The 27,630-nt window shown below is 49.1% G+C and overlaps 5 protein-coding genes across 7 annotated transcripts; 2 read left to right on the top strand and 3 right to left on the bottom strand.

Annotated features, from left to right (window-relative positions):
* Nucleotides 1-1,089: 1,089 nt before the first annotated feature.
* LOC128730662 (L-threonine 3-dehydrogenase, mitochondrial) lies at nucleotides 1,090-3,495 on the bottom strand. The gene is made up of 3 exons (XM_053823737.1): nucleotides 3,061-3,495; nucleotides 1,685-2,209; nucleotides 1,090-1,617 (listed from the first exon to the last, which is right to left on the bottom strand). The coding sequence occupies exons 1-3, from the start codon at nucleotides 3,215-3,217 to the stop codon at nucleotides 1,211-1,213; spliced, it is 1,089 nt and encodes a 362-aa protein (XP_053679712.1). The 5' UTR covers nucleotides 3,218-3,495; the 3' UTR covers nucleotides 1,090-1,210.
* Nucleotides 3,496-13,814: 10,319 nt separating this feature from the next.
* LOC128730672 (protein artichoke) lies at nucleotides 13,815-18,864 on the top strand. The gene is made up of 4 exons (XM_053823746.1): nucleotides 13,815-14,050; nucleotides 14,120-16,370; nucleotides 16,434-16,812; nucleotides 16,886-18,864. Exons 1-4 carry the CDS (start codon nucleotides 13,815-13,817, stop codon nucleotides 18,862-18,864), a joined length of 4,845 nt encoding a protein of 1,614 aa, XP_053679721.1.
* A 372-nt stretch (nucleotides 18,865-19,236) lies between these two features.
* On the bottom strand, nucleotides 19,237-20,243 carry LOC128731863 (39S ribosomal protein L15, mitochondrial). Its single transcript, XM_053825013.1, has 2 exons — nucleotides 20,142-20,243; nucleotides 19,237-20,051 (listed from the first exon to the last, which is right to left on the bottom strand). Exons 1-2 carry the CDS (start codon nucleotides 20,241-20,243, stop codon nucleotides 19,281-19,283), a joined length of 873 nt encoding a protein of 290 aa, XP_053680988.1. The 3' UTR covers nucleotides 19,237-19,280.
* A 515-nt stretch (nucleotides 20,244-20,758) lies between these two features.
* Nucleotides 20,759-26,227, top strand: LOC128719989 (alsin homolog). The gene is made up of 7 exons (XM_053817277.1): nucleotides 20,759-21,509; nucleotides 22,392-23,927; nucleotides 23,987-24,557; nucleotides 24,618-25,385; nucleotides 25,448-25,627; nucleotides 25,711-25,856; nucleotides 25,934-26,227. The coding sequence occupies exons 1-7, from the start codon at nucleotides 20,759-20,761 to the stop codon at nucleotides 26,182-26,184; spliced, it is 4,203 nt and encodes a 1,400-aa protein (XP_053673252.1). The 3' UTR covers nucleotides 26,185-26,227.
* On the bottom strand, nucleotides 21,293-22,208 carry LOC128730201 (ATPase inhibitor A, mitochondrial-like). Of its 3 annotated transcripts, none has more exons than XM_053825113.1 (3): nucleotides 22,179-22,208; nucleotides 21,858-21,943; nucleotides 21,293-21,765 (listed from the first exon to the last, which is right to left on the bottom strand). In XM_053825113.1, the coding sequence occupies exons 2-3, from the start codon at nucleotides 21,905-21,907 to the stop codon at nucleotides 21,558-21,560; spliced, it is 258 nt and encodes an 85-aa protein (XP_053681088.1). In that variant the 5' UTR covers nucleotides 21,908-21,943; nucleotides 22,179-22,208; the 3' UTR covers nucleotides 21,293-21,557. The 3 variants fall into 3 exon arrangements, with proteins under 3 accessions (XP_053681088.1, XP_053680335.1, XP_053679582.1); XM_053824360.1 differs by having other exon boundaries at nucleotides 22,088-22,208; XM_053823607.1 differs by lacking the exon at nucleotides 22,179-22,208 and having other exon boundaries at nucleotides 21,858-22,067.
* Nucleotides 26,228-27,630: the final 1,403 nt, after the last annotated feature.

The following is a 27,630-nucleotide window of genomic DNA, read 5'->3' on the forward strand; positions in this document are numbered from 1 at the left end:
GACACTAAAAAATAGCACTGAGATCTTATCGATCCTGCCAGTATAATGGTGTGAGAAGTTTCGTACGATAATGATGACGTGCCTTCAGCTGATAAGCAGATTATTATTTTTACATCTGTTTCATGTTTACATTGAATATTTTGCAGTAAATTAAAGTATTAGAGACTTTATTTTGTCTATTAAGACTATATATAAATAGTTGTGCAATATCCTGGATAGAAACAAAATACGTGCGTGTTGATTATGACGGTAGTTATTGTTACAGTTATAGTTATCATCTTTTAGCAATACCTTTACGGTCTTATCAGTGCCTTTCATGATTCAAACCTCAGTTCTGTGGCAAAAGAAGGGGCGTAGCCTATATCACAAATGATAACAAGAGTCATGACATCGTTGACGTTTTCGATAGAATTAGTGTACTTAATCGCGTCTAGACATGTTGTATTTTTTGTTGTATCATTAAGATAGCATAACATTTCTAGCACATATGCTTTCCATCTTCAAGCTAAATTTGTTAGGTGATTTTGCTAAAATTTGTCCATTACCAGGCGGCTCCATCCTCAAACTATGTGTCTAAAGAAAAGCTTATAGCACCGACAACAAATGATATATTTGAAGAAATAAATATTTGCAAATAGTCAATTGAAAATTGGATTTATTTGCAGGCTGATAAGCATAAAGTATACACAGGATATGAAACTAAATTTTGAAAACAAATTATACAAAATTTCGACCTACAAGCATGCACGTGTACATTGAAGCATGGGGAACAGTGGCGTCATCTGTTGTATTTTTTAAGCACGGACCAATTTTTCTCTTTTGTATTTCATACCTCACTTACTTAAAATTATAGAGAATCATAATAATTTTTCGAAAGTACATGATTAGTAACTTTTTATACAAGATGCTCGTAAATGTTTGTTTTGCTAAAAAATATCAGAAAATGAGGTTTAGATCGACCTTATGCTTCAAGATTGCATACATTTAGGCGCTCTATCGTAAACAATTACAACAGATATGATAAATTCGTATTCTTTGTTTATTTGTAGCTTACATGCCATCACGTAAAACAACTGCTTCTCGTCCTAATGGTTGTATTCAATTATTAAACTAAAGTACAAACTCCAACACATTTATTTTTATTTGTCCTTGTTGAAGAAATACCGAGTTTATTGCAACGCTCTATAGTCAGTAAAGCTGCACGCTAGCGTCATTGAGGCGCCTTTTTGATGTAGTTCTCGTTCACGTCGCGCACCATCAGATCGACCAGCTTGTCCAGGTCATAGTGATGCCGCCAGCCCCAGTCTCGGCGCGCCTCGGAGTCATCGAACACCTGCGGCCACGAGTCGGCAATCAGCTGCCTGCTGTCGGGTCGATAGCTCACGTGCAGTTCAGGTATGTGCTTGGACAGCTTCTCGACGAGCTCCTCCGGTGTGAAGGACATGGCAGTCACGTTGTACACTCGGCGTTCCAGCTTCTCCTCCGGTGCGGTCATGAATTCGAGCAGCGATCGGAGACAATCCTCGATGTACATCATCGGTAAGCGCGTGTCCGGCTTGAGGTAACATTGGTACTTGCCCGTTTTCAGCCCCTCGAAGAATATGGCAACGGCGTAATCTGCAATAGAGAGTGCATCCATGAGAACACGAGCTGCCACAGCTAATGCTGATGCAACAGAACTTACCGGTGGTGCCACCGCCAGGTGGGTCGCTAGAGATCACTCCCGGGAACCGCAGGCAGCGGAAATCCAACCCAAACTTATGGTGGTAGTACTCGCCCATCAGCTCCGCATGTACCTTCGACACACCGTAAATCGTTCGGGGCCGTTGTACGGTGACGTTCGGTGTTGGATTCCGGGGACTATCTGGACCAAACGCACCGATCGTGCTCGGGACGAAGATCCGCAGCTTGTATTGCTTCGCCAGCTCGAGCACGTTGTGCATACCCTCGATGTTGACGCGCACGGCCAGTGGCACATTCTGCTCCCCGATCGCGCTCAGTAGGGCGGAAAAATGAATGATCCAATCGACCCGGTGATCGACCACGATTTTCTGCAAACCCTTGAAGTCGAGGATGTCTGCGAAGATGTACGGTCCGCTGTTGATGATCGCATCACTCGGCTTGATGATGTCGGACAGGATGACGTTCTCGTCGCCGTACTGGCTGCGCAGCAGTTTGGCACATTCGACGCCCAGCTGACCGAGTCCTCCTGTGAGGGGGAGAAAAAAACACATCCAGAAAAAATGATTTTGGGGAACTAGAGTATTCCCTTTAGAGTATAAAATGTCTCGCAACACGGAATGCCTTGAATATAATCTCGTGATACGGTGGAATCGACTTTAATGCCACTGCAAATTACTGCGAACTCTAATACGATAATTTGATACGCTTGATTCAAAAACCCTTCCAGTTCTCCGCGAAAGTTTATCTGACCAGAAAAACGAAATAATACGGAAGCAATTTGCAAGCGCATTGCCCGCGTAAACAACACAGTTAAGTTTGACGTCATCCACTCGATAAAACAAATCTCGCATTTGCAGCGGATTCGCGGAATAGATGCACATAATATCGAGCTGAAACGTTACAAGTAACTCCCTTGTTACATTTCATTTTGAATCGAATTTAACGTCCTTAATTGACACAAAATATACCGCCTCATGTTGGGGGTCGCTTCGGCGACCTCAACCATCGCAAAACGGGCACTTTCACGAACTATTTTGCACCGTTGTCAGATCTTTCGCGTTCCAACTGCCAACTGTACACAGAACACCGTCTAACGCGCTCGCGAGAGCAGCGACAATAAGGCCGCAACAACTTCTAATCGCACGTCTCCCCCCTCCTCTCTCTGTCCTCCCCTACCACTGGTCCCTTCCACAAAGTTCGAGTTCTGCCTGCTTAGCAACGTGGCGTCCGCAAACGCTCTTGCTAACCTTGCGTCACAATTTATCCCTCAATTGACCGCTCAATTGGTCGCTAAACCGCACGCATCTAAACCGAGCGTGTACGCGTCCCTGGGCGCGTCCTCTACCATCCCCTAGCTGGCACCCGTGGCAATCTCACCTGTGATGAGGATTTTCGGGTGCGTTTTTCGCGAGCCACCATTCGAGAGCCACCGTTGATGGCAAATCGAGCCACTGGTTGCGATGGCCGGTGCAACACGCTGCAACTGCTGCCGCAAACAGCCACCCAACGCAATCGACGTCCTGCGCAACAGCATCCTTCGCTTTGGGAAGCCCTACCGATGTGAAGCAGAATTCCCTGCAGGAAGCGAGTGAACAAGACACAGACACACACACACACGCGTACGAGCAGATACACGGCGCCCAATCGAAAACCGCGAGCGTTCGATCAGGTGATGTCGATCCCGAATCAGGAATCAGATCGATGGCACACGCACGCACAAGCCCACGCAGCGGGTTTTGCGTAAGGATGGGTGGGAAGGACGAAAATCGATCCGTGGAGCCGAGGTGCCGAGACCGATCGAGAGCGTGAGCGCGTGAGTCCGTTCGGGTCGAGCGGCGACGTTGGACTGATTGGGGCGTAGCAGCAGACCCTCGCACATTTCCGCGACCATGGCGACCGCTGGGGCGGTGTTTGGGGTCGTGTTTGGTCGAAACAGGACCGGAACACCGGAGGGGGTGAGGACAGGCACGGGCACGGGCACGCGACCACGTTTGTTACGCTACACGCATTCGACAGGCCCGTCCCGCGTGATCGAGTCCTTTCCGTGCGATTGTCGCCGGCGCAGTCGCGCTGGACCGCGTGGTACAGGGATACGGGGTTGTTGTGGAGCTAGCTGGCGGGGGTTGGGGGGGGGGGGTGGGCGGTGGTGTGGGGATTGCTCCTCAAGGGATGCACTCCCTTCCGCAACGCACGCGCTGACGTTGCAGCCGTTTGCTCACGCTCAGCACTACACGATGAGGGCTTGTCGTCAGGCGGGCATCCGCGATTTGATCGTGGTTAGGTTTCACTCTCGGTCACCCTTTCGCATGCTGCCCTTGACCGTGGGCGGTGAGATTTGTTGCGCTTCCTAGCCAGGCAAAACGCCACGCGGATGCAGCGGGTGTGCGAAAGAGATGGGTGCGGATGAACGTGCTTGAATTAGCATTTTCGCTTCGTTCCTTTCGGGCGCTGATTGTAGGGTTTTTTTGTCGCAGAATACCGCCCAGGGTCCCGGGCGCGTTGTGTTGCGGAACCATGCGCCGTGCGGTGGATAAATATTAGAGGAACGCGAACGGGTTTCTTTTTTGCTGGAATGCACACGGAGCGCGAATCTTGAACGATGCCGACGAATGCAATGGACGCACGGGTTGCCTCAAGGGTTATTTGGTACCTCGAATTAATATTCGTTCCTTCTCAGAATATTCCATCAACAGCTAAGGAAAGGTAAAACAAAAGATTAATGAGGGTATTTCAGGGTACCGAATAACTCAAAGTCATCATAATGGACGAGATTTAGAATATTATAGCTATTGACCCCTTTAAATAAGGTCCTTTTAATAAAGTTCTTTAGGAACAGTTTATATTATGATACTTAATCAACCGCCCATGTTGTTGAAATGCTCTTCCGGATATGATAATTAAAAAAGTATTGGTGAAGGTTGCTGACATCACGTTGCAGTAAGCGAAAAGGATATGCACCATTGTTTATTGACTCTTAGAAGCGTTCCACATTGTTGCAATATTCCTCGTGCTTTGTAATCCAGTGTCATTTGAAAAAAATCCCTCACAACCGAGCTAGTTAGCCTTGGATTGCTCCCATCGCTGTCTCAAGGCACACGGTACTAGTTCTAATTCACCTTCACTGGCGGAGTGCTCCAACACGCATGGTAACACCACGCGCAAACCGCTTAGAGCGGGACGGTGTCGTAATCCTACACGCCCGCGTTGACACCACATTTCAGGGTCGTTGAGCTCACCAGAAGGTTGGCGAAATGTGATGCAATATGCAAGCGCAGCGGCACCTGTGCGATTGCGATGCGTTAATTACCCGCTAAGGGATGCCCCAAAAAGATAGGCAGCTTGAGAAGGAGTGGAACATCCTTGCCTTTATCGGAACGCTTCCTTGCGCGTGATTTTGTAACGCAAGAGGTCGTGCAACCGGCTCGCTCAGGTGGAAAATTGCTCCTTGTCGAGCGCATGACAGCATGAATCCCGCTTCAAAGCTGCTCCAATTAAAGATGGGGCTTTTCTCACTCACTCTCTCACTCGCTCTCTCTCTCTCTCTCTCTGGTTATCATTTTCCCACCGTCAACGAGGATTACGGTGAGCGTTGGAAACGGTCCTTCTAAACGATGGCGCAAATGAGTGCCGGTTGCGCCATCTGGCGGAGCCGCCTCCAAGCGCGCGTTGGAAAACTCTAATTACAGTGTGATCATCGCTGGCGTTGGTGGCGGCGCATTAAAACACCATTCCCGGCGCGGTAAGAAACATGATTGCGCCGCCCAAAATGACAACGCTCAGAACGCTCCGGAACGTGAACCCAGTTATGTTTGTGCCGTTATACGCACCACGAAAAACGTCCCAGAGGAACGACCGAACAGCCGACCTGGAAAGCGTAAAAACGCCATCGATCGTGTGTATTTGCGTGCGTTAGATTTGTCCTCGCGCATTTCCGCGATGTCGATTTACTTGCGCCATCTTTCACCCTCCAAACGCACCCTTCACGCGTGTATCGCGCTGTCAATCATTCATCGCGCGAGCGGCTATTTTTACGGCGCACCGGACAACGGCGGGAAGGCGTACCTTTTTCGCTCGTTTGCGTTCCGCGAAAGGCCACTCTAGTGCGTCGCCAGGCTGGTGTTAGATAATTGACCCCCGAGTTTTCCACGTCACCGTGGGAGTGACTTATTTACGACTCCTTGCTCGTGTTGTTTCAACCATCACCTGAGAAGATTTCTGGCTTGCGTAACGCAACACGCGCTCCGGTACGATCGATGCTCCGTGGCGTCGTATGATCGATCGGATGACCTGACCGCGAGTTCGTCGACTGACATTGACCACCAAAAAACAACAATGCCTCAACTGCGATCTTCCGGCGACGGTCGGTCGGGTGGCATCTGTTTGGATGTGGGTCAGTTCTCAGCCGCTTTGCTCGTCGCGGTTCAACAATGTGCCTCTGCATTTTGGACTCAGTGCCCCTAAATCAGAGCGATACGATCGGATGGGGGCTTTTGGTGGTCGCAGCTTCGATCATGGCCACCGGTTGATTGCACCGCGTGGGAGTTCTTCAGCGGAAAAGTCGCATCACGTGGGAGTCCGGCGCGAAGATGCGGCTTTTCCGCAGCGACTGGTTCTTAATTGGTTGGCTTAAATTCTTCCTGGTTCTTGGGAAGAATGGTGGTGTCTTCGAAAAAAAATATATCCCCATGAAGATCGTTCTCATGGCATACGGAAACCGGAAAGAACGCGGATGAGTTCTGGTTTGTCCGGGCGGAAATGCAAGCAACTAGAAACAAATACGATGGTTTTTACGTGCGGTGTGTTTCGTGCGAATACGTTTGAAAGCGGTTTAATTTAATTTTTTTTGAAAATAAGTTCATTAGAACAGTCCGATTTACTCGATCTATTGGTCCTTTCTGATTTGTATATCATACAAAATCGTTCAGCAATATTTGTTTTAAGATCAGCGCGAAGCATTTATTAGATTTCCAAGTCCAAAGAAATAAACCAAAATAACCGTAGATGGATTACGATCAAAAGAGTTGGTCAAAATATCGCATTCATGTTTTGTTCTTGTTGTTTTCTTTGCTTCCTGACCAAAAGATAATTACTTTATGATTTCTCTTTCATGGTAATAATAACGCTGGTAATAATCAATTACTTTGCGTATTTTTAAGAGGATTATTGTATTCCCAATGCGTACGGTAGAGGCACACCTCAAATCTCGTCAAATACGTGAAAAATTTCCACGTTTTTCAAAGCTTGTTTTTCTTGGCAGTTTTAAGATGGCAGGCATTGAGTGTAATTTTAATTTGATCATAAAATTCCATAAAATTAACCATAATGATTATTTTAATTTATACTGGCTTACTTGAATATAATTTTAATTTCAATCAATATGATGTAATAATCTCCACAATTCATGCTAAAGCAATTTAGTACAGTATGATGGGATTACAAACCCGTTACACAAACCCATAAAGCCATTGTGCAGGGAATTACATCCCATTATCTTGCCTCCATTGATCCTAGGGAGCAACCCTGAAATCAATGATTTTCGCTCGTTTCACGATCGATTAGCCCATTATGCGGTGCCGGGAGCAGAATGCATTCGCCATGCATCGACAAATGGGTAGCACCGGATGCTAGTTTAATCCCCATTCAAGCAACCGCTAGCCCTCCACCACGGCCGGTAGGCTCCAAATGAAGCGATTAAAAGGAATTGTCTCGTGCGATGGCTTCGGTGCGATCACGGTCACCTGACGCTTCGGCCTGTGTGGACCCTGATTGCTTCCGCCGACTGTTGCATTCAAATTCATGCGCGCGTTTGACAAACATTTCGCTTCCTCGCGTTGATCACAGGAAAAAATAGATTTAAAAAACGCCCAAGCACAACACGAGAAAAAAAAACAAAGACTCATACATACACAAATGTGCGCGCCCTGCCCGGAGGTCGACTGGAACGGGCGTGGGTGGCGATTAGGAAAGCGCGGCCACCCTTCGCTGGCAGGGGAAGGTTCGGCCTTCAGCTGCCAGCATGGCTGAAGAAAGAGCACAAATGCACGATTTCCTTAATTTCGGATGCATTGTTTAGAAAGAGCAAACGGAAAAAGGCGACCGAAGCACGCCCTTTGGCAGTTGCGAAACGCGTTTCGGCGCGTCGTGGCGAAGGTGCCGCAATTCGCCACCGGCGTGTTCCAGTCGGGCGATCGTACCTCGAGCCTCATGCTGCGGAAGCCACCCTAATGAGACGCGTGGAAAGAATGCAACCCTAAGGTGCCAACCCACCCGGCTGATGGACGCGAAAAGACATAATTGTCTCCATAATTCCCTGTCAATGACCAGGATCCGGCACGAGCCGTTGCTTTGCCAGGCGCCGAAAAGGAAATGTAAATCTAATGCGTGTGTGCGTTCGCGCGCGTGGCTGCCATTTCGTTTGTTCGTGAGTTTTTCTTTTCTGCTTTTGTGTTGCCTCCTCAACAACGAGGACACCATTCGGGCCGGCGAAAGGCATCCCAACGGAAGTGACCGTTGCGGTGGCACGCGCAATGACAAAGCGCACCCTAAGCGAGGCGCGCCCAGTTGAGTGTCCTCCGAGTGTTTCCTCGGTCGCGCCTCAGCGCCGGCGCCAGTGGTCTAACAATGAAATTAGGCAAAAACCTTCGGCGCACGCGTTGTCGGGGTGTGGTTGGTGAGATTAGCGCCCGGGGCAAACCCTGAAAGAGAAAGAAACCTGGCCTGGTAATTAGTATTGTCAACGAACAAACAAGCGAAATTGTTTTCCCCGGGTGCCATCTCGCTGTTGTAACGCAGCGGAAGTGTCGATTGACATTGGCGAGAAAGATTTAAACGGAGCCCTCCTGCCATGTGGCTCTTAATTGACATGGGCGCCTAATTTAACGCCTACTAAAAACCAGATATTATGGCCCAATTAGCTGGCGATAAGGATAGGATGAGGCGTGATGACCTTACAGTTGAAATCTATATGAAGGTGTTCAAAAGGCTGTCGTGAAGCTTTCGTTTTCTAAGGACTACGATCGGTCTAATATGCCGGAAACCTCTCTTGCTGCTGCGTGAAACATTGTTTTGCAATCGTGGTTTAGCGAACAATTAATGAGCATGGATCAATCAGATTCATAATGGCATCTATCAAGAGATAATACTCAAATTAGATCCATGGAGAGCCCATTTTATCCAATCCAGGCAATTTTTATCGAGCATTTCAACATGATAATTAAAAGGACATTATCATTATTTGGCAAGGACATGATTTTTATCAAATAGATTAGTTTGAATAGATTAGATTATTCTGTATTTTAAACTAAAATAACAGCAAAAAAAAACTAAACCATAACTCATACTATCTTAACCTCATTTTAATACTATGCTTAATAAGTTAGATGACATTCAGCTCCAAGGATGCCTAACTCATTTTAAAAAGGAATTAAAAAAAATCAATCTTCAAGCGGGTAAACGTGACTGTGCTTAAAACTAATAACGCTTCAACTCCCGCGAACGAAGCAAAAAAAAAGAGGATTCTACCGGTGCGTTTCATTTCGTAACCTCAACCAGAGGTGAACTTTGTCGCCGGGCCACCTGTGACGCTGCTAATCGTATTCAAAACGAGAAGATTTGCTGCCCTCAAGCGCCAGCCTGTGGATCATCATTTATGATCGGTGTAGCGCAATAGTGAATGCGCCCGTAGCGAGAACCGGTAAGGGCGGCAGCAGGAAGGTGGCGATTCGCAATCGTTTCATTGTTCCTTCGCCATTCGATTCAAAGATACCGAACCTAACCATCCATCCATCCATCCATCTCGCCATCTATTCAAACCACCCCGGCGGTCCACCAGCAGCCAACTCCGGCGTCACCGGTGAGCCGAACCATCGCCTACTCGGCACGGCTCGATCGTCTCCTTCAACCGTGGAAATGTAATGCGCTGGTGCGCGGCCTCCGGTGGCGGAGAGGGCTTTTCCGGGCCGTGCAGGCGAACAGCAGGGTGCGCTACCATTTGCGGGCGTGTGCGTTGGATGCGCAAGAAAAAAAAGGCACATTGCACGAGAAGAAGGGCGAAGGAAAAACCCACCGAACGAGGGCTTTACACAATACAACCTGCCCGAACGGAATCGGGCTCGAGCTCAGACGCCATCGAGAGCTCCTTGTGAACGGATCGTTTCTCAGTTTCGTGTGTCCGTGTTGCGGTTGTGTTTGAGATTGTGGATTTTGTGATTTTCCCCGCTGCACGAACGGGCAAAGTTTGCACCGAAATCGAGTGAGTTTTCCGACCCACGATCGCCGATCGAGTGAACGTCAACGTTGCGAAAGTGGTCCCTGTGCGAGTCGCGTCGTATAAATCGCGTATGTGCATACTAATTGGTGCTCCGATTTGCGTAAGCTTGCTTGCGAAAGCGCTGCCATGGTGTGCGGAATATAAATCGGTGTGGTATCGGAAAAACGAAGCAACAAAAAAAAAATAAAAAGACTACCCCAAAAAAAAACACAACTCAAAAAGGCTTTGAAATCCTTTTCAATCAGCAGCAAGTGCATCGAATTCTGGCCGAAAGTGAGCTCCGAGTGATCAAGCCTTACCGGAGCCGCGTGGTCGTCGGTTCACGAGCCCCCTTTAAGGCTGCGTGGAAAGTGATGCAGTGAGGGGTGAAATTTTACGATCCCAGCGAAAGAAAGTGCTACGCCGCTGAAGCGAGTTTTCTGTGGATTAAAATTCCGCTTTTCGGCCGGTGCCGTTTCGTAGGTTTGGCCACCGGGCTTTGTTTCGGGAGCTGTTCGAGTGTGGCAAACATTCCGATTTACGGTATCATTTCAAAAAGTAAGCCTTCTCCCTGCATTCGCGGATCGCATTTTTCGGTTGTGTGAGCGCGGTGTTTTAGTGCAAAGATCGGTGATTTCGAATTCCGAACGACAAATGTGCATAACGTCGCTGGTACCGTCCGCAGGATTATAAAACCGCGTGTGAAGAAAAGCGCACAAAAGTAAAGGCGTTTTCTCCTCGAACACGACACGCGGAAGGCCTGTTCGTGTGGCGTAAGTGATTTATGTGACACATGCGATGCGTGTGACGTCGGCCGCTCGCAGGATTTATGATTTAATATATGATTTGCTGTAAAGTTCATTACACAAACGGCTTTTACTTTTGTGCGCGATGGTTTTGGGTGTATTTTGTTCCACCGATTCGTTGAGCTGTGTTCGTAGAAATCTTTATCGATCACCAAGCCACATTTGCTGCAGCTCGACCTGTTGCCATTTTGCACGATTTCTAGGGCAGTAGGGAAGTCGCCTGGGCGTCCTAAACGGCGTGCAGTAACAGCCGATAAAACGACATCAAATTTCACGCTCCCATACGCCACACGCCGCTCCCATTTCTGCCTGCCGTCCCAAGCAGCCAGATCGAGAGGCGCAGTTTGCGACGATGACACCGATTCCTGCGTGATCGTTTTGCGCACGCTCGTACGCAGGCACAGGACACATGAGAAGATACAAATTGTGCGCCCTATTACGCAGCCAGCTATCGCGAAGCGTGTCTAATAGTGCTAACCGCTAGCGGTTTGCGGTAAATGATTAACTGCGGCTTGGCCCTGTCTACGCACCTGACGACGCCGACGTACGGTTGTTTTTTGGAGCGATTAGCCGGGAGCGTGCTAGCCGAATAGGCTCTGTTTAGCTTCACGAAATGGAGTATGACAAAATGCACAGCCCTAGAAGTGCACTGGGCTCAAGAACAGTGCTAAGAAAAGGGTCTAATGATGCCAGGTAGCTTGTTTTTATAGTGACTTAATCGTTTAATCAAGACGAGTCTGTTAAATGTCATCCAAGTTCCAGGATATGTTTCCTTTGCAAAAGCTAATTTATTTGAACAAAATAGCAGTTTTAAAAGTCAACGAAGAAGGGAATAATGAGATTGTTTTTAGCTCACTTTTACGCTTTGAGTTTGTTTTATAAATATTTTGTAAAATTGCTATATTAAGTTGGCCATAATTTAGCAGGTTCTTCGTCGCGAAATGATTTCGTGAACATCTTTGCAGCTTATTTCCGACAATCATGATCATTCACTGATCGGAGATAAATTCAAGCCACGTAACCAACGGTGCTGGGTATTATTTTTTTTTCTCGTTCGTTTATATTAAGCATATTTTAATCGCTGGCTCGTTCAGGAAAAATAAACGAGTACGACCATTTTCCAGCCAGCACGCGCATGAAAGTGGAAGCGCTCGTCGGGTAGCTTCTTCACGCCTCGCCAACCTTCTGGCGGGTTTGGATGGGTGGCGTAAACTTTTTAAACCCCTCCACCTTCGTTCCCGGGCAGCGCACCCAGGGCGGCCCAAAAACCAGATTCACTCTCAATGCCGATTGTTCGTTCGGAACGCACCAGACGCGCGGGCGTCTGTCGCTTTTCGTCTGACGAAGCCGTCCACGTGCCCTTTTTCCTACGCTGATCGTGCTCCTGCGGAAGCCACACCGTCGTTTTTACGATCGTCTCGAACTTTGGAGTTGCAATGGGCTGTTTTTCCACCCACCCAACACAACGGCACCGAACGCCGGACGCCGATCTAGGTTAGCAATACGCGAACTTACTGCTGGGTGAACAAAAAAAGGAGACACAGCGAGCGATCGAACGAGTGTGAGAGGAATGGAAAAGGTTGGAAAAATTCAACGAAAACGAATATTGCGCCAAACGAAACGGTGCGCCATCCCTGGGTGGTGTGTGGATGCGTGTAGCGTTGGTGCATGCGCCAGAAACAACACCATCGTGCGCACGGGTGCCGTTTGGGACGCCCGAGCGGGAATCCTTCGAGCGTGACCACCACCACCACGGGCGCCAAAGAAAAGCTGACGGGTAGACCCGTGGGGGACGAAATCGAAGAAGCGAACCTCCCCTTCCTTCCCCCTCACTCGTTGTCCACGCTTCGCCGTCGAAAAGAAGACACGCCATCGGTGTCGCTTCTAAGCAGGTAACCTGTCAAAATAGTGACACAGCACAAGCTGCAACCGTACAGCGATTGCGCCAGGCTCCGAATCGCTGCAGCGTGCGGAAGCGGCTTTCGGTAATGTAGCATTTATTTCCTTCACTTGCTGTCCTGATTTGCAATCGGTTTTGCATGCCGAGAAGCGTTTTGGGTAATGTTTGCAGCCATCCATCATGTAGGGCGCAATTTTTCGACTCTAATAACTTGCAAACCATGGAGTGTTCAATTAAACATTCCTTTGTTTATTTTATGTGCTACATTGAACATGCTACATGTAACACAAACACATTGTAATACTATACTAAAAATAATACCTTCGACCCTTTAAATCCTCGAGAAAAACGGTCACGAGGATAGACGAAACAATGCGCACAAAAGTATGCACAAAAAAGCATATTTCGGAAGTATGCTTCAACGCCGATCGCCGACGGATGGTTGAGAGTATTTTCTGGAAAAGCACCTTACCTTCTTCTTCTCACTAATGCCACCCTCTTACCTCTTCCACCTACCCTCTGTCGGAACTACGCACCTCATGCCGTGCGCGACGACGTCCATCGGTGTGACGTGCGGCGACAAAGGGGGTTCGTCGCTTTGAGTCTTTCCCCGCGAAAATCCGCGATGCGGTAACGCAGCAGGCCGCAATGTTGCGGTAGGCTTTGTTGCCGTCGTTACACAACCGTTCCCAATCGCCACCCTCGCACAATGTCAACAATGAGGCCCCCTTTTCGGGGCCCAAAAGGGAGCCCGCGGGCTTGCATTCGCGTAGCGTGACCTTGGTCAAGAAACGTTCATTTTGGTTCTCCCGCTTGGATACGCGGTAGTCGCGTCGTTGGTGGTCAATCGTGCCCGGTGATCGTTGCGCATTGATTCCGGTGCCACTGACGGGCTACCACGACGTCACGAATCGATCGAACATGCCCGTTTGGGCTTTACTGAGCGAAGCTAACCCGGCTCCGATGGGTGTGCGCGCAGAACGAATCCACTTTCTCAGCGACCCGTGATCGGACGTAGCTAAAGCTGCTAATTTTCTGTGCCTCCTTCTCTCGACGCGATTTCCAAAGGACAGCGAGAGCGTGCGTGGGTGGTAAAAGTGAAACGCGAATGAAAATGACCTACCGCCTGGACGCTACGAGTGACGTGTGTTGAATGGAAGCGAAAAACGAAAAGAAAATGGCACCAGAATCGACAGAAGTGAAGAACCACCAAACCGACAGTATGGCACGAACATTGCGCAGGTGGTGCGTTGGAAGACGCCACCGAAAGGTGGCTCAACTCGGGTTCGGATTGATGATTGTGCTCAATTGCATCGTGACGGTCGTCGTTGCGCAACGTGACACGATCTGTCCACCCCAGGACATTATCCTGCCGTGCAGGTGTTCACAACGTGGCAGTGAGATACAGATATGGTGAGTTTTTCCGTCGTTCCATAGGCCAGAAAAAACAGAGCTCGATCACTAACGCACGTTCCATTCCAGGTGCTCCCATAGCGATCTACCACGGGTGCTGATGGGATTGAAAGCGGTCTCGAAGTCCATCATCCGTCCGATCGATGAGCTAATCCTGGAGAACAACTTTCTGCCGTCACTGCCGGGTCGTACATTCGCTCCGCTTAACATCCTTCGGTTGATGCTACGCCACAACGGGCTTGAGCGGTTGTCAAACGGATGGTTGAACGATCTCGACAAAAGCCTGGTGGAGATCTTCATCGTCGAGCGCAACCTGCGCAGCATCCCTGTGGACAGTTTGACCGGATTGCGCAAGCTGGAAGCCGTCACGATCCAGAGCGAGAATCTAAAGCGGTTGCCTGACTTCTCTGGCCTACCAAAGCTGCGGTACGTGAGTGCTCAAAGTGGTTCGCTGATCGAGCTGGCACCTCAGTACTTCCGCGAGTTGGTCAGTCTCGAGACGGTACACGTGACGGGCAGTGGCAACCTGAACCGACTCGAAGGGGGTCTGTTCAACGATCTTCCCAAGCTGCAGCTGATCAACCTCTCCGAGAACGGCATCAGCTGGGTGCATTTGCGTGCGTTCGTTGGTTTGCCAGCGCTTAAGACGCTACAACTCTCAGGCAACAAAATCACGGATGCCGGAATGGTTGGACGGGCAGTAAAGGACATCCACGGATTGCAGGTGTTGCGTTTGGACCGGAACATGATCTCGAAGCTGACCGAGGGCAGTTTCGTGGATCTACCATCGTTGAAAGAGTTGCACTTGAACGACAACGGCATCACGGAGATTTTCCACGGAGCGTTCCATCGAACGCCCAACCTAAAGCTGGTACATCTGGAGAACAACTATCTGCGGCGTGTTCACCCGGAATCGTTCCTTCAGGCATCTGGAAGCGGTGTTGAAATGGTACACCTGCAGCGAAACGAGATTGGTCGTGTGGAGGAACTCCGATCGTTGCTGGATGCATTGCCGATGTTGCGTTTTCTGGACTTGAGCCACAATAAGCTTGAAGCGATACCGTTCGGGGCATTGCGTGGTCATGGGACGCTCGAGCAGCTGTACCTTAACCAGAACCGCATTCGCATGATCGAACGGGACGCGTTTATGGCGATGCCAGGGTTGCGCGAACTGCGCCTCCAAAACAACTCACTGCACGATCAGCTACCGATGCCGTTCTGGAACCTGCCCGGGCTTAAGGGAATCGATATCTCGTACAACGGCTTCCGGCGTATGGATCCAAGTTTGCTCGTTGGTGTACCGTCCTTGCGACGGTTGGACATTAGCGGAAACACGCTGTCGGTGATCGATGCTGGTGCATTCACCCACACGCCCATGCTGGAGACGGTCAACATCTCAAACAACGAGCTGACCGTCATTCATCCGGCCACGTTTCGTGACCTAAACCACATGTTTGAGCTGGACGCGGGTACCAATCGGCTGCAGGAGTTCATCCCTGGGTTGCCGGTGGCGGTTGAGCGTATCAACCTGCACGCAAACAGGATCACGCAGCTACCACCACCGACAACCGCTAGCCAGCTGTGGGACCTACCGAACCTGCGGATGCTTGATATCAGCGATAATACGCTTACGCGACTGCCAAGGGCCGTTTTCAAGCCTACACCACAGCTACGTGTCCTCAGTTTAGCGCGAAATCAGCTGCAGTCCGTGGACGATGGCAGTCTGGCGGGACTCGGTCGGCTCGAGATCCTGAATCTGCAGGACAACCGTGTGCTGGCGCTGCACGAGCGATGTTTCGGGCCGTTGGAGAACCTGCGTGAGCTTAACCTGCAGGGTAACCGGATCGAGGTGCTGGTGGACAATCTGCTGGACAGCAACGCGCTGCTGGAGCAGTTCGACGCGTCACGCAACAGCATCGTGGAGATTTCACCGAAAGCATTCCGCAACAGCCGCTCGCTGCAAACGCTCGATCTGTCGGCGAATCAACTGCGCGAGTTGCCGGAGTCGTTGTCTGGGCTGGCAGAGCTTCGTGAGCTTGATGTTAGCTTCAATCAGCTGACGGAGCTGTCCCCGAGCGTGTTGGTGGCGTGGCGCAATCTCGAGGAGCTGAAGGTTTCCAACAATAAGGTGAACCACCTGGATCAGGGCTCGCTGCGGAACTTGCCGCTGCTGCAATACCTGGATCTGTCAAGCAACGAGCTGACACTACTGGAGCACGGTTCGTTGCGAAACCTGCCGGAGCTGCAGGAGCTTGTGCTGGCCGACAATAAGCTGACGGAGCTGAAGGATCGCGTGTTTGAGGATCTACCCAGTTTGCAGGTAAGTGAAGGTGTCCCACCTGCGAGATCACCAAGTAACACCGGCTGTTGTCGATCGTTTCAGGCCGTTCATCTGCAGCAGAACAACCTGCGGTACATCTCGCCGTACAGCTTCTACCGATCGCCGTCGATCGTGTACCTCAATCTGTCGGCCAACGAGTTCCGCAGCCTCGACAGTGTCGGTTTGCGCAGTGTGCGCAATCTCGAGGTGCTCGATCTGACCGGAAATGGTATTCGCAAGATTACGCCGAACCCGCTGCGTGGCCTGGACTGGCTGGTGGAGTTGAAGTTGGATAACAACCAGATCTGTGGTATCCAAGGGGAACCGTTTTCTTCGATGCCGCGCTTGCGTGTCCTTAGCCTGCGCAATAACCGGATGTCGCGCGTACCGGAGCCCATCTTCCGGAGCTTGCGCACCAACATCGCCATCCTGGATGTGGACGGTAAGCTGACAACGTAAGTTCAGGGATGTTGCCGAGTTTTCATGTGCTGTGTTTTGATTTTTCTTCTCGAAAGGTAACCCGCTGGATTGCAGTTGTGAAATGCTTTGGTACATGGCGTGGTTGCAGGAAAGTCGCAGCCTTTATCCTGGTCCACGTTGCCGCGATGGGAAAATGCTGATGGATATGCGGTTGTCTCGCACGGATTGTCAGACCGGCGCAAGGACAGCACCAGGATCGCATGGTGAGCATCCGCTGACGAACGATCACGGAGATGTGTTTGTGCGCGCGCTCGACTACGACGAGTGTGGTGGGTTAGAGAACTACGAAGTGCCGCCAGGATCACCGGCCCAACCGTTCCATCCGGGGTCGCCAACACCCGGCGATAGTGACTACTTCTACGACCAGTACGTGGACTATCCGAACGCGCTGAACGACAGTCGGTTGGTGAACGGCCAGCGACCAAATGGGACTTCATTCGCCGATGATGCGTCGCAGGATCGACGGAATTACACCGCCAACTTTGTCGACTTTAACAACAACAAGTTCAACCAGTTCCAGCGTCCGCCGGGTGTTGCGGTTCCACCGGGAGGCCCGGATTCTGGGTCTCCGTTCACGTTCTTCGGGCTGCCTATTCCGAGCCTGAACATCGGGAAAATGTTCGGTGGGGCTGGCCGGAATGCCAACAACCGGGCGTCGGGGACCACAAGGGGAAAAGGACGCGTGCAAATATACAAACAGGGTGAACCGGAACAGAGCGTTATCTACCGAACGGATGGCACCAAAACGGATGCCACGGTTACGTTGAAAACACCTGCGGATGCATTGGATAAAAACGCCGGTGCCACGAACGAGAACAATCTCTTCTATCGGCCGTATTTCCAGACGTCCTTCCGTCAGCCCGCACCACAACAACCGGTTGGGTCCCCGGTTGAGGTGCAGAAGGGTGGATTCACCCCCATGCTTCCAGGTGTAGTGGGAGGGTTTACACCGATCACCGACCCTACGCTGAAGGTGATCAACCAGAACTATACGCACGAACCGGGCAAATGGCCGACGGAGTTCAATGAAAGGGTACCACTGGTGACGGAACCGACACGTTATCTGCAGCAGAATAAGTTCGAGGCCACCATCAAGCCGTCGCACAATAGCGCGCCGTACTTTGTCGATGGAATAACGCACCACATCCCGGAGCGACAAGAACGTCCAGTGGCGCCATCGAACGTCGAATCTGGCCGCGTTCCTCCCCGAGCGGACGTGAGTGATAAGGTGGGTGTGGGAGCAAACAATGGAACTACTGGTGTGGTGATGCCTCCACACTCCGAGATGGATGACGACGATGAGGATGAAGAGTCCTTCGACGAGGAAGACGAACCTGCCGAAGGCGAAGACATCGACGACGTTAACGGAGCCCCGGAAATGGCCAAACCCCAAAGGATCGAGAACGAGCTCACCACGCGGTTGTCGATTGAACTGGCTACACCCACGCTGGGATCGACGGGTGTGTCTGTCGCAGGATTTAACAAAGCCTTCACCACACCGAGCCCCACGATCCGCGATCTTGCAAGGACTCCCGGCCGGGAGTTCTACGACAGCTCGAGCAACACGCCGTCATCGATATCGGCGCTTATCGCACCCGGATCAACGCAGCATCGGTCACCGCCGGGTAAATCGACCATCGAGAAAGTGCCTGCCCCGGTGTCCTCCACGGTCACGCCGTACTTCCCCAACACGACACCCGGGCAGGCGCAGCGGGTTGTGCCGAAAATCGAAACCGACGGTGTGGAGCGGCATTTCGGTTCACCGAACATCATCGATCTGTCGCCTTCGAGCCATCACCATCCGGAGATCGATGGGGTGAACGAGATCCGGAAGCGCGAGGATATGGATTGGTACTTCGCTAACTACAACCACACGCAGCACTACGATTTCGACGAGCTCGAGATTAACAGCTTCCGGAGCGCGGGCACAGCCGTCGTGGTGGAAGCGAGAACTGCCATCATTTCGCTGGTGACGATCCATGTGGCCGTGCGAATGCTGCGGATAGTATTTTAGGGGATTATTCGTGTTTTTTTTTCGGGATGGTTCCAGGGAAGGGCAATACGGAGGATACGTGGGGATCTAAGATTTCAACGTGAAGCTAGGCACCGCCAAAGGGAAATAGCAAAGTGATGCTGAACGTAGAAATAACGCGTAGGGAGGGTCTTTTAACGCTAAACCGAAGGGGGAATGTTACTTTTCATTCATTGTTTCATAGTTTTATAATAGTTGCGATTGACACAGTTGGTCTTCTATCGATTTATAAACGTAAGCGAAATACGAACGGATGGATACATATTTTGTAAAATGTTACGTAATATCATAACGCAGTTGATTTGCTTATTTCGGAAAAAAAAACACATCCGTAAACGGTATTATACCAGGACATCGAAATGCTTTGCGTAATGTATTTCAATTCAACTAACGCCGCGCTAAACCTGTATGGTTGGAGCTTTCTCCTTAATGATTGCACGATCCTTTAAGCTGATCACCCATCCCGGGTTCAGACCGTAGAAAATCTGCCGTGGGTCTTTGGTTTGCACAAGCATTTCGTAATCAGGATCATCCTCGATTTTGGGTAGCGTGTAACCATACTTCTGCGCTAACACGAGCCGCTCTTGGCTGATTTGCTCCGGATCGGCCAGGTAGCCTCGGTTTCGTGCGCTCGTGTAGTACTCCACGGCGTCCTGTGGTGGAAGCATGCGCCTGGGAATGGGGACACCTTTCTCGAACCACTTCTTGGGGTTAACGACCGCGTACAGACTGTGAGGGTCGTAGTAAGCGGTCCGGATTACGCCACCGTTGCGTTCGATGGCTGCAATGACTGGTTCGGGAGCGTGCTGAACCTCGATGTTAATTTTCGCGCGAAAATCGTCTGCCCCTTCGTCCGTTAGCTGCACACCGTAATGCAGCAGGTCTGGCCGGATTTCGAACAAGCCCGTGTTGCAGATGGTCGTGAGGTCGATGGGCATGCGTGAGTCTAGCCGATCCGTGTCGATGATCTTTTGCAGCTGGTGCAAGCTAATCGGAGGATACTCGCGCTTCAAATGGTGCCCTTTGTAGTACGGCTCGTACCCGAAGCGAAGGTAGAACGGGGTGTTACCGGTTTCATAGCCGAGTCGCATATAGTTCTGTCGTTGGCCAGATCCCTTATTACCAGCGCCGTGTTTATCTCCTCCATGTTGTCCACGGCCTCGTTTGGACTACAATAAATTATACCGTGCGGACGGGTTTGTTTTGGTTATGTAAAGGCACAAAGGAACCGGCCACCGGTGTAGATGGGGGATACGTACGTTCTGTTTCGACTGCGGGTTGTCGCGTATGTTTCCGATTGTGACACGTGGCAGCGTCCTTAGCATTTGTAGAGCCTTTTCTGTGGTATGTTTTACGGACATTTTTGCACTAATTGATTCGGAATCTAAAGGAACCGAACTAAAATAAAGCAAACAGTCGATAATTTGCGTGTTTATGACAACATTGGGTATGACAGTTCTAATAGGGTGTCCAGAAAACCGTTCATAAAATGGAAAATAGTACAATAAATATATGTGCAAAAAAAATGTAAAAAATGCAGTTTTTTTCACATATATTTAATTTGAAAAAAAAAATACATTGTTTCATTTTATTAATTCATCAAATCACACAAAATAATATAGAAATCATATGACATATCGCAGAACTCAACTTTGTTTCCTAAACGATGAGCATTTTCAGCTCGTTCAGGTTTGTCATGGGCTCTTATCATAACAATAACAAAGCACCATGGTAGCTCGAGCACAAAAGAATAGCAAGATAAAAATCTAATTTTAGTGACTCAACCCTATGTATCTTAAGTGTCGTATTTGTCGTTTAAGTTTTGTTATAATGCATCGTTAAGTCTAGTCGTAACTGCGAGCAAATCAGGATCAAAATGGTTACTACAGATATGATTTCGATTTACTGTGATCTGAACGATGAAAACAAACTGTCGATTGTCCTTCCGGAAGACTACGAGCCTTCGTGTGGCTTAAAGCTGCGTGTGCTTGGCGAGACTCACATCCTTTTGGACGCTAACGGAGTACTGTTGCAAGGCGTATACCGGGCCTCGGAAAAAAGGATAGAATTCCAATGTTTGGAACGGGGTATCGCCGACTTCGACACCGAGGGCAATTGGATATTTTCCATTAAGGCCGAAAACGGAACAGTGCAAAGGAGCAGGAACGGATCCCTCAAAGAATGGATTCACCTATTTCCCGACCGCCAAGGGTTTGTACGATTGTGCTGCAACAATAACGGAATCCTGCTGCTGGCTGATGACGGAAGTTTGTTCGTGCAAGGTGACTTTGGAACAGTATTCAACTGTGATCAATTAACAGAGGTGCACGAGGTCAAAGAAGAGTGTGTTCAGCAGCTTGCCGCTGGCATTGATTATGCGATCATATCTTTGCAAAAACGCACCAAAGTGTTCAGCGCTATACAGGACGATATATATTTCGATAAGTATGCATTTGCTGAGGAAGATCCTGGACGATACAGTGACTGGCGGAACATATTCGAGCATTACAACTTCCAGCCGCTCCATCATCAGATGATCGATACTTCAGTGACGATGGATGAGGCGTCGGTTTATGGCCACATGTTACATCAAACAGGAGTTGCTAGCTTCGGTAAGGTTAATAAAGGTAAGCATGGTGGGGAATATAAACAGAAGAAATGCACTAAACAGCATGCTACTTTTGCTCCCCGCTCGATTTAGTCCCCTCGGTGTTGGATTTCAGTTTGGCCAACTGTTCCCGTTGCTGCTTGTAGAAGTATTCCTCTTCATGTGCCGCTTCCATTTTACCAAAAGATCCACCAGCTTCTCGAATAGTTCCGCCACCGCCACCGCCTTTACCCGCACCGCTTCCCATTTCGCCAACTTGACTCATCTTCGCTAATCTGTGAAGTACAAAGCATAGTGTTGCAATGCTTGCCGGTTTCTTACGTAATCATGAAATGCCAACGCTGTGTTATCTGAAACTTAGGCTCACCTCAAACAAGACGGGTAAAAGCGGGTGAAACGGCTCTGTAGAGCAAACATGGGGATTCTATTAAAGAATGAAACACACTGCCTTGCCTACAACGAAGTATTTTACAGAAGAAATTTCAATTTAACTATAATTCGATCTACGGCGCAGCCAGCTGCAGAGTACTGTTGAGATTGCAGCGTGCGGTCTGCGATCAGAATAGAAACAAATATAGAACCAAATGAAGTTTATACCAATCGTTTGCGTTCTTGGAATACGGCTGCGTAAAATTAAGTAGTGTTTTTATTTATAAATCGCTGGCCGTGTTCGTTTTCTATTGCGTACCAATGATTTCTGCTTTCACTTCAATGTGCTGCGGTGCAAAGAATGAATGCCTCTTTGTTGTTGTTCATTTTGGTGCACATCAGGTGTTCATCAAGTTCATGATGCATTTCGGTGTGAGATTCATTTGGTTCGTTATTTGAATATTTTTTTTGGTTTTTATCTTTCTCTATTCAAAAATGTGATTTATATTTATCGTATTTCGTTGCAATACAGGTCAACTCGGTACCGGAGATCACATACGTCGGGATAAGATTCATCAGCTCAATGTGTATAACGTTGCAAAAATAGTTTCCTGCTGCGATTATTCATCGGCGCTAACGATCGAAGGCCAGCTTTTCTTCTGGGGAGATATGAACAAAAACCAGGCCGTTAGTTGGAGGCTAGGAAATGAGGGAAACACTAGTACTCCTACAGTTTGCAATCGGTTTAAGCACGTGATGGACGTTTGCAGCGGCAAGTTCCAGACATATGCGCTGACCACGGATCTTAAACTGTTCGACATCAAATCAACATCGGACGATGAATGGTTAACCTACAAAATATCTGCTCCAGAAGTTCACCGAGGCCGGGAAATTGGCGAACACATTCCGTTCGTATTGGCAAGCGATAGCTTGCTATTGATAAATCATCTTCCTATTAGACAGGATGTGCTCAAAATATACAACAAGGAACAAGACACGCTTCAAGCTCTGTCAAAGCATATTAAAGAATTAAATTCTAAAAAACTAAAAAAGTATGAGGGTGTGCTATATTTCCACCGATGCTGTACCTCATTATTCCATCTGCTTGTGCTGAGAATGCAGTCCCTGCGATCATTCCTGGTACAGCATGCAATAAACCGGCTCATATTTGTGAAGATGCACCGTGAGATCTATCTGCTTTACCAGTGGATGGTTCAGTGTTTTTGTAATTGTGAATGTATTGGCCATATGGGGCCAAAGGATCACGAGATTATTAAGATTTACTTGGGCAACGTGCAGGTTCAGATCGATCTGGCGGAGCTATTGATTCGGATCCATTCTGATAATCCGCTGGACGAATCCACAGAAAACGATCTACTAACGGTGAAATCAGCATGGATGCGATTCCTTAACGAAGAGGTCAGCGAGAAGATGGGCAATGTAATGCAGCAAACCAAAGAGTTTTGGCATCGTGAGGAAAACATAAGATGGCAAACGATCAAGCAACTACATCGACGTGTCATATTGGACTCCAACGACGTAACGCTGAAGCTACTGGATGTAAACATTTTCTCTTCCTCACCACGATTCGTGTTATTTAACGACGTGTTTTGCTACCTATCAGGCCAGAATACGGTTGTGAAATATCCTCTACGACTCGTCTGGATAACGACGGAAGTAAGCGAGCTGCATCGGAGCCGGTACAAAGACAAGCACCGATATATGATTACAATCATCACTCCGGAAGAGACGCTCCGTTGTCACACGCTGAATTTGGCCGACAAAATGCACTGGCTCGGTGCGTTAAAAACACAGATCTTGCAATGTTTGGACAAGAAGACGCACGACAAGCAGCCGCTTTATCGATTTGCGCGGTACGATTACAGCGAACGGAACGAAAGGCTTACGGGGTCCTGGTACGAGGGAATGTGGTTAATTGGACAGATGGATGGAATAGGTTCGCTGAATAGCCCCGATCGATCGTACAATGGAGAGTTTTACCATAGCAATATCACAGGATACGGCCGCATGAATCGTACCGTTTTCGGAATTTCCACCGTCTACGAAGGTAAGAAGAAAGCATCAACAAGTGATAGGAGACGACCTAATGTTTCATCTATTTGCTAGGTGAATTTGTTAACGGCAAGTATGACGGATATGGACGATTGAAAACTACAAGTAATCGATCGACGCACTACTTTCGCTATAAAGGATATTTCAAGGCGGACAAGTACAACGGTTTCGGTACACTCTCGACGAGCGCGTACCAGTACAACGGAGACTTTGTAAACGACCAAAAAGAAGGCTTCGGTGTGGTGGAGGATAGCCTGAATGGTGTGAAATTTATTGGCATGTTTATGGGTGACAAAAAGCATGGCAACGGCATTCTCGTAACGACGAACGGCACGTATTATGTGGGGTTTTTCGCCAACGACGTACTCACACATTCCACCGCTGGGTTGGCCATATTTCCAAGCGGAATTTACTACAAGGGTGAGCTTACCATCGATGGCCCTTTCGGCAAGGGAGTGTTCTACTATCCAGAACGAGAGATCGATTCGGAACAATTCGAGCTAGATGATTCCAATACCAAGATGGCAGGTCACACAATGACAGGCGTCTTTGGAGGCACGTGGTCAAATGTGAAAATCAGTAACGCCTCTATGGCATTGGATCAGGTGTTCAATAAAGTGCCCATGTAAGAGCGCTACAAGCAATTGAGCGTCAGTTGCGCTACTAAGCGTCTTCATCTTTACAGGTTGGATCTCAAGATTAACGCGGAACGAAAATGGTCGTCGATATTTGCTTGTTTCCATGAGACGCTCTTCGGTACCAGTGACATCGTTGCTATCAGACGCATGGACATCAAGAAGGTGTGGAACAAGGTGGCCATTTTCGTAAGCCGAGCCAAGCGAAAAGAGCAACTTAAGGCAACGAATTTTATCGTATCAAAGCCAAGTGAACTGGACGATCGTACGGCGGCTCAAATTTGCCAATCTGGCTACGAGATGCAGAGCGCATCGACGCTTTCGTTGCGCTCGAGTTACTCCGACTCTCGATTATCGCTCCATAACGGCGATTCATCCTCACCGGCGGCACCGTCCCCGACGATCGCACCCGACGCAATGTCGGTGCAAAGTTTTTCCTCTGTGACGTCACGAAGCGAGGAGGACGAATTCATGCTGCACCCGACAAGTTATGGCCGCCGCGGGCGGCAATCGTCCCCATTCCGCGATCTCGATTTCATTCCCAATTTTTGTATCACCTCCATCGACCTCGAGGGGTTGGAGTTGCTGCGATGCTACCTCATCGATGCCTTTCAAAGCGTGTACCATCCGTTGCATGGGCTGTTCGAGAAGCTGTCGAATTGCTTCTACTCGACGTACAGCTGCTGGAAGTTCACGCCGAATTCCATCCTCTGCGAACCGGCTATGAACGAGTGGATATCGATCGTCAGTCGCATTTACACCCTAGTGCTGACGGTGATGTTTCCCGCCCTGCCGAAGGACTCCATCATGATCGGAGAGTAAGATGATTTGGTGAAGTAAATTGAGTGCCAATTAATGATTCCTGGATATTCTTCCCCAGCGAACTTGTGTCATATCAAAGCCTGCTGTATCCAATACTCATGACGCAAGGGATTTACTCTGCCCTGTTCGTCCTTTACGCCAGCAAGTGCAGCAAAAATGATGAAATCTATCGACAACGGATATTAATTTGCTTGAAAAAGACTGATGAAAATTTGGCTCAGCTTCTTGACATCAACCGGTAGGATGCATCGCTTTCCACCTTCAAATACACGTATTAACCTTAGCGTGCTTTCGCTTTGTTTCGTCTTCCACAAACTACAGCAACCTAGTACCTATTATCAAACACGAAAAGTATCAACAAGCAATCGAGAGTTTGAACAGCTTCCGGGAAAAGTGTTGCCCGAGCGAGATGATAAAGCATATCAACGAAGCGTTTGCGCTTGTCGACCAAGCGTGCAAAGAACAGGGTGAGTGTACCTGTCTAAATCCTTTGCCTCCTAGCAATAAATGAATTAAATAATAATAAACCTATGCTCCCACGCAGAAGTCCGGATGGACGTGGCCGCTGACAACCTGCTGGAGTTGATCATATGGCTCATCATCAAGGCCAACCTGCCGCAATTGGGCGCTGAAATTAGTCTACTCGAGGATCTCATGCAGAACGATTACGGTCTTAGCTCTCGGAACACGCAGAACGATTACTGTTTGATCACACTGAAGGCTTCCTATCAGTATATTATAAGTGATAACTTTTTCGTTAACAAAACATTCGACCCGGCCGGAGCGAGTCCGTGAAAGTTTTCTCGTTTTCATCGTGATTTTCCCGTGTTCCGTTATTTCACCTAAGAAAAAAGTGTTATTAGCAAATGGCTCAACAAATAAACGCCAGGTATTACGTTGATCATTGTTCGTGTTTAGGTGGTTTAGCGTTAAAGATATTCACTCCTTTATTGTACGCTATTGAACCAGTGCAAGGTAAAAAAAAGAGTGTTTTTCCGCGATTCACCCCGATCAGCTTGCACTGCCGTGACGGTTTGATCGATTTGTCGAGGCAGGAACGAACGGGAAGGACCGTTCGAGCGCAGAGGTGATCATGGCAATAAATTAAGTAAATTACCGGACGGGCACATGACATTACGGGGCCCCGTCGAACCGAGACGATAACGATAATGATGCTTCGATGATGGGTGGCTGCGACATGCGCAGCACCGCTAAGCTGCGTGGCCAAATCTGCGCGCGTTTCGGAGAGGCGATTTTCTAAAGGCGCGTTAAAATGCCTTCGGCGCCCATTACGTATGCAGGAATTCGCCGGTCCACAGGAATGTGGCGCAGTTGAATGAATGAAATAATACTGCATAGCGAGAGAAAGAGAGAGAGAGAGAGAGAGTGGGCAGAAAAAATGCAGCGACGAACGGCATGCAGCAGCAGCACTCGTTTGGCGTTGATTTGAAATTATGATCGAAAACATTGCAATGATTAATCACGTCGGTCCGGCCTCCCAGCCCCCCAGTGAGCGATCCTTTTCCCTTCCAGTTTTCCGCCCTCCGCAGGGCGCTCATCTAACAGTGTGCTTTCGTCGGCCGTGCATTAAATAATTACGAAAATTACACATCCCCGCAAGGCAGCCCGGGATGAGCCGGAGCCGTGTAATGCTACCGGTCTTGGCCACTCGAAAACGTGTTCCTGCTGCATCCAGGAAGGGTTTGCCGGTCGCTTCGCTTCCTTTTGCCGGGTGTTTCGCTCGGTGGACGACCGTTAAAAAGGGGCCAAGAAGGACGGGAAGGCCACCGCTCGGTGGAAGAAGGAAATAATAATATGCGCTAAATGGCTAATTGATTTGTGATCTGATGCGCTGCCGAGCTAACCCGACCCAGGAGGTTTTTGACGCGCCGTGGCCGTCGGGGACATCCCGTCACATGGCTACGGGATCGCACGTGCGCCACGAGAAAAGTCACGCCCTGGGGGGTCTCCGCCGATCAAAGTGCAGCAGGATGAACGTGGACCGGATCCGTGGCATACCAGGCGACTCCATAGAATAAGCTGCGCAGGTCACCTTTCTCGCTTGGGTGGAACGAGACGCACCATAATTGGAAATAATCATGCGCTGCACTTACCGGGCCCGGTGTGCGGATTCTACACCACGAGCATCGATGCAGCGCGATTTCGGTGCAAACCCGGTTGCGTATAATTGTCGGGAGTGCATTTACCGAATGACACAAAAAGCCATTTAAGCAGCACAAA

This window comes from Anopheles nili, chromosome 2, assembly GCF_943737925.1.
Source record: "Anopheles nili chromosome 2, idAnoNiliSN_F5_01, whole genome shotgun sequence".
NCBI lineage: Eukaryota > Metazoa > Arthropoda > Insecta > Diptera > Culicidae > Anopheles > Anopheles nili.

Excerpts from the sequence above, each read along its gene's own strand:
- LOC128730662 (XM_053823737.1), bottom strand. The coding sequence starts at position 3,217 with ATGCTGTTGCGCAGGACGTCGATTGCGTTGGGTGGCTGTTTGCGGCAG. Across the intron at positions 2,210-3,060 it reads CCCGAAAATCCTCATCACAG|GAGGACTCGGTCAGCTGGGC; the intron begins GTGAGATTGCCA and ends TCCCCCTCACAG. Across the intron at positions 1,618-1,684 it reads ACCTGGCGGTGGCACCACCG|ATTACGCCGTTGCCATATTC; the intron begins GTAAGTTCTGTT and ends TCTCTATTGCAG.
- LOC128730672 (XM_053823746.1), top strand. The coding sequence starts at position 13,815 with ATGGCACCAGAATCGACAGAAGTGAAGAACCACCAAACCGACAGTATG. Across the intron at positions 14,051-14,119 it reads GGCAGTGAGATACAGATATG|GTGCTCCCATAGCGATCTAC; the intron begins GTGAGTTTTTCC and ends GTTCCATTCCAG. Across the intron at positions 16,813-16,885 it reads CGCCATCCTGGATGTGGACG|GTAACCCGCTGGATTGCAGT; the intron begins GTAAGCTGACAA and ends TCTTCTCGAAAG.
- LOC128731863 (XM_053825013.1), bottom strand. The coding sequence starts at position 20,243 with ATGTCCGTAAAACATACCACAGAAAAGGCTCTACAAATGCTAAGGACG. Across the intron at positions 20,052-20,141 it reads ACCCGCAGTCGAAACAGAAC|TCCAAACGAGGCCGTGGACA; the intron begins GTACGTATCCCC and ends AATTTATTGTAG.
- LOC128719989 (XM_053817277.1), top strand. The coding sequence starts at position 20,759 with ATGGTTACTACAGATATGATTTCGATTTACTGTGATCTGAACGATGAA. Across the intron at positions 23,928-23,986 it reads AATTTCCACCGTCTACGAAG|GTGAATTTGTTAACGGCAAG; the intron begins GTAAGAAGAAAG and ends TCTATTTGCTAG. Across the intron at positions 25,386-25,447 it reads GACTCCATCATGATCGGAGA|CGAACTTGTGTCATATCAAA; the intron begins GTAAGATGATTT and ends ATTCTTCCCCAG.
- LOC128730201 (XM_053825113.1), bottom strand. The coding sequence starts at position 21,907 with ATGTTTGCTCTACAGAGCCGTTTCACCCGCTTTTACCCGTCTTGTTTG. Across the intron at positions 21,766-21,857 it reads TTTTACCCGTCTTGTTTGAG|ATTAGCGAAGATGAGTCAAG; the intron begins GTGAGCCTAAGT and ends TGTACTTCACAG.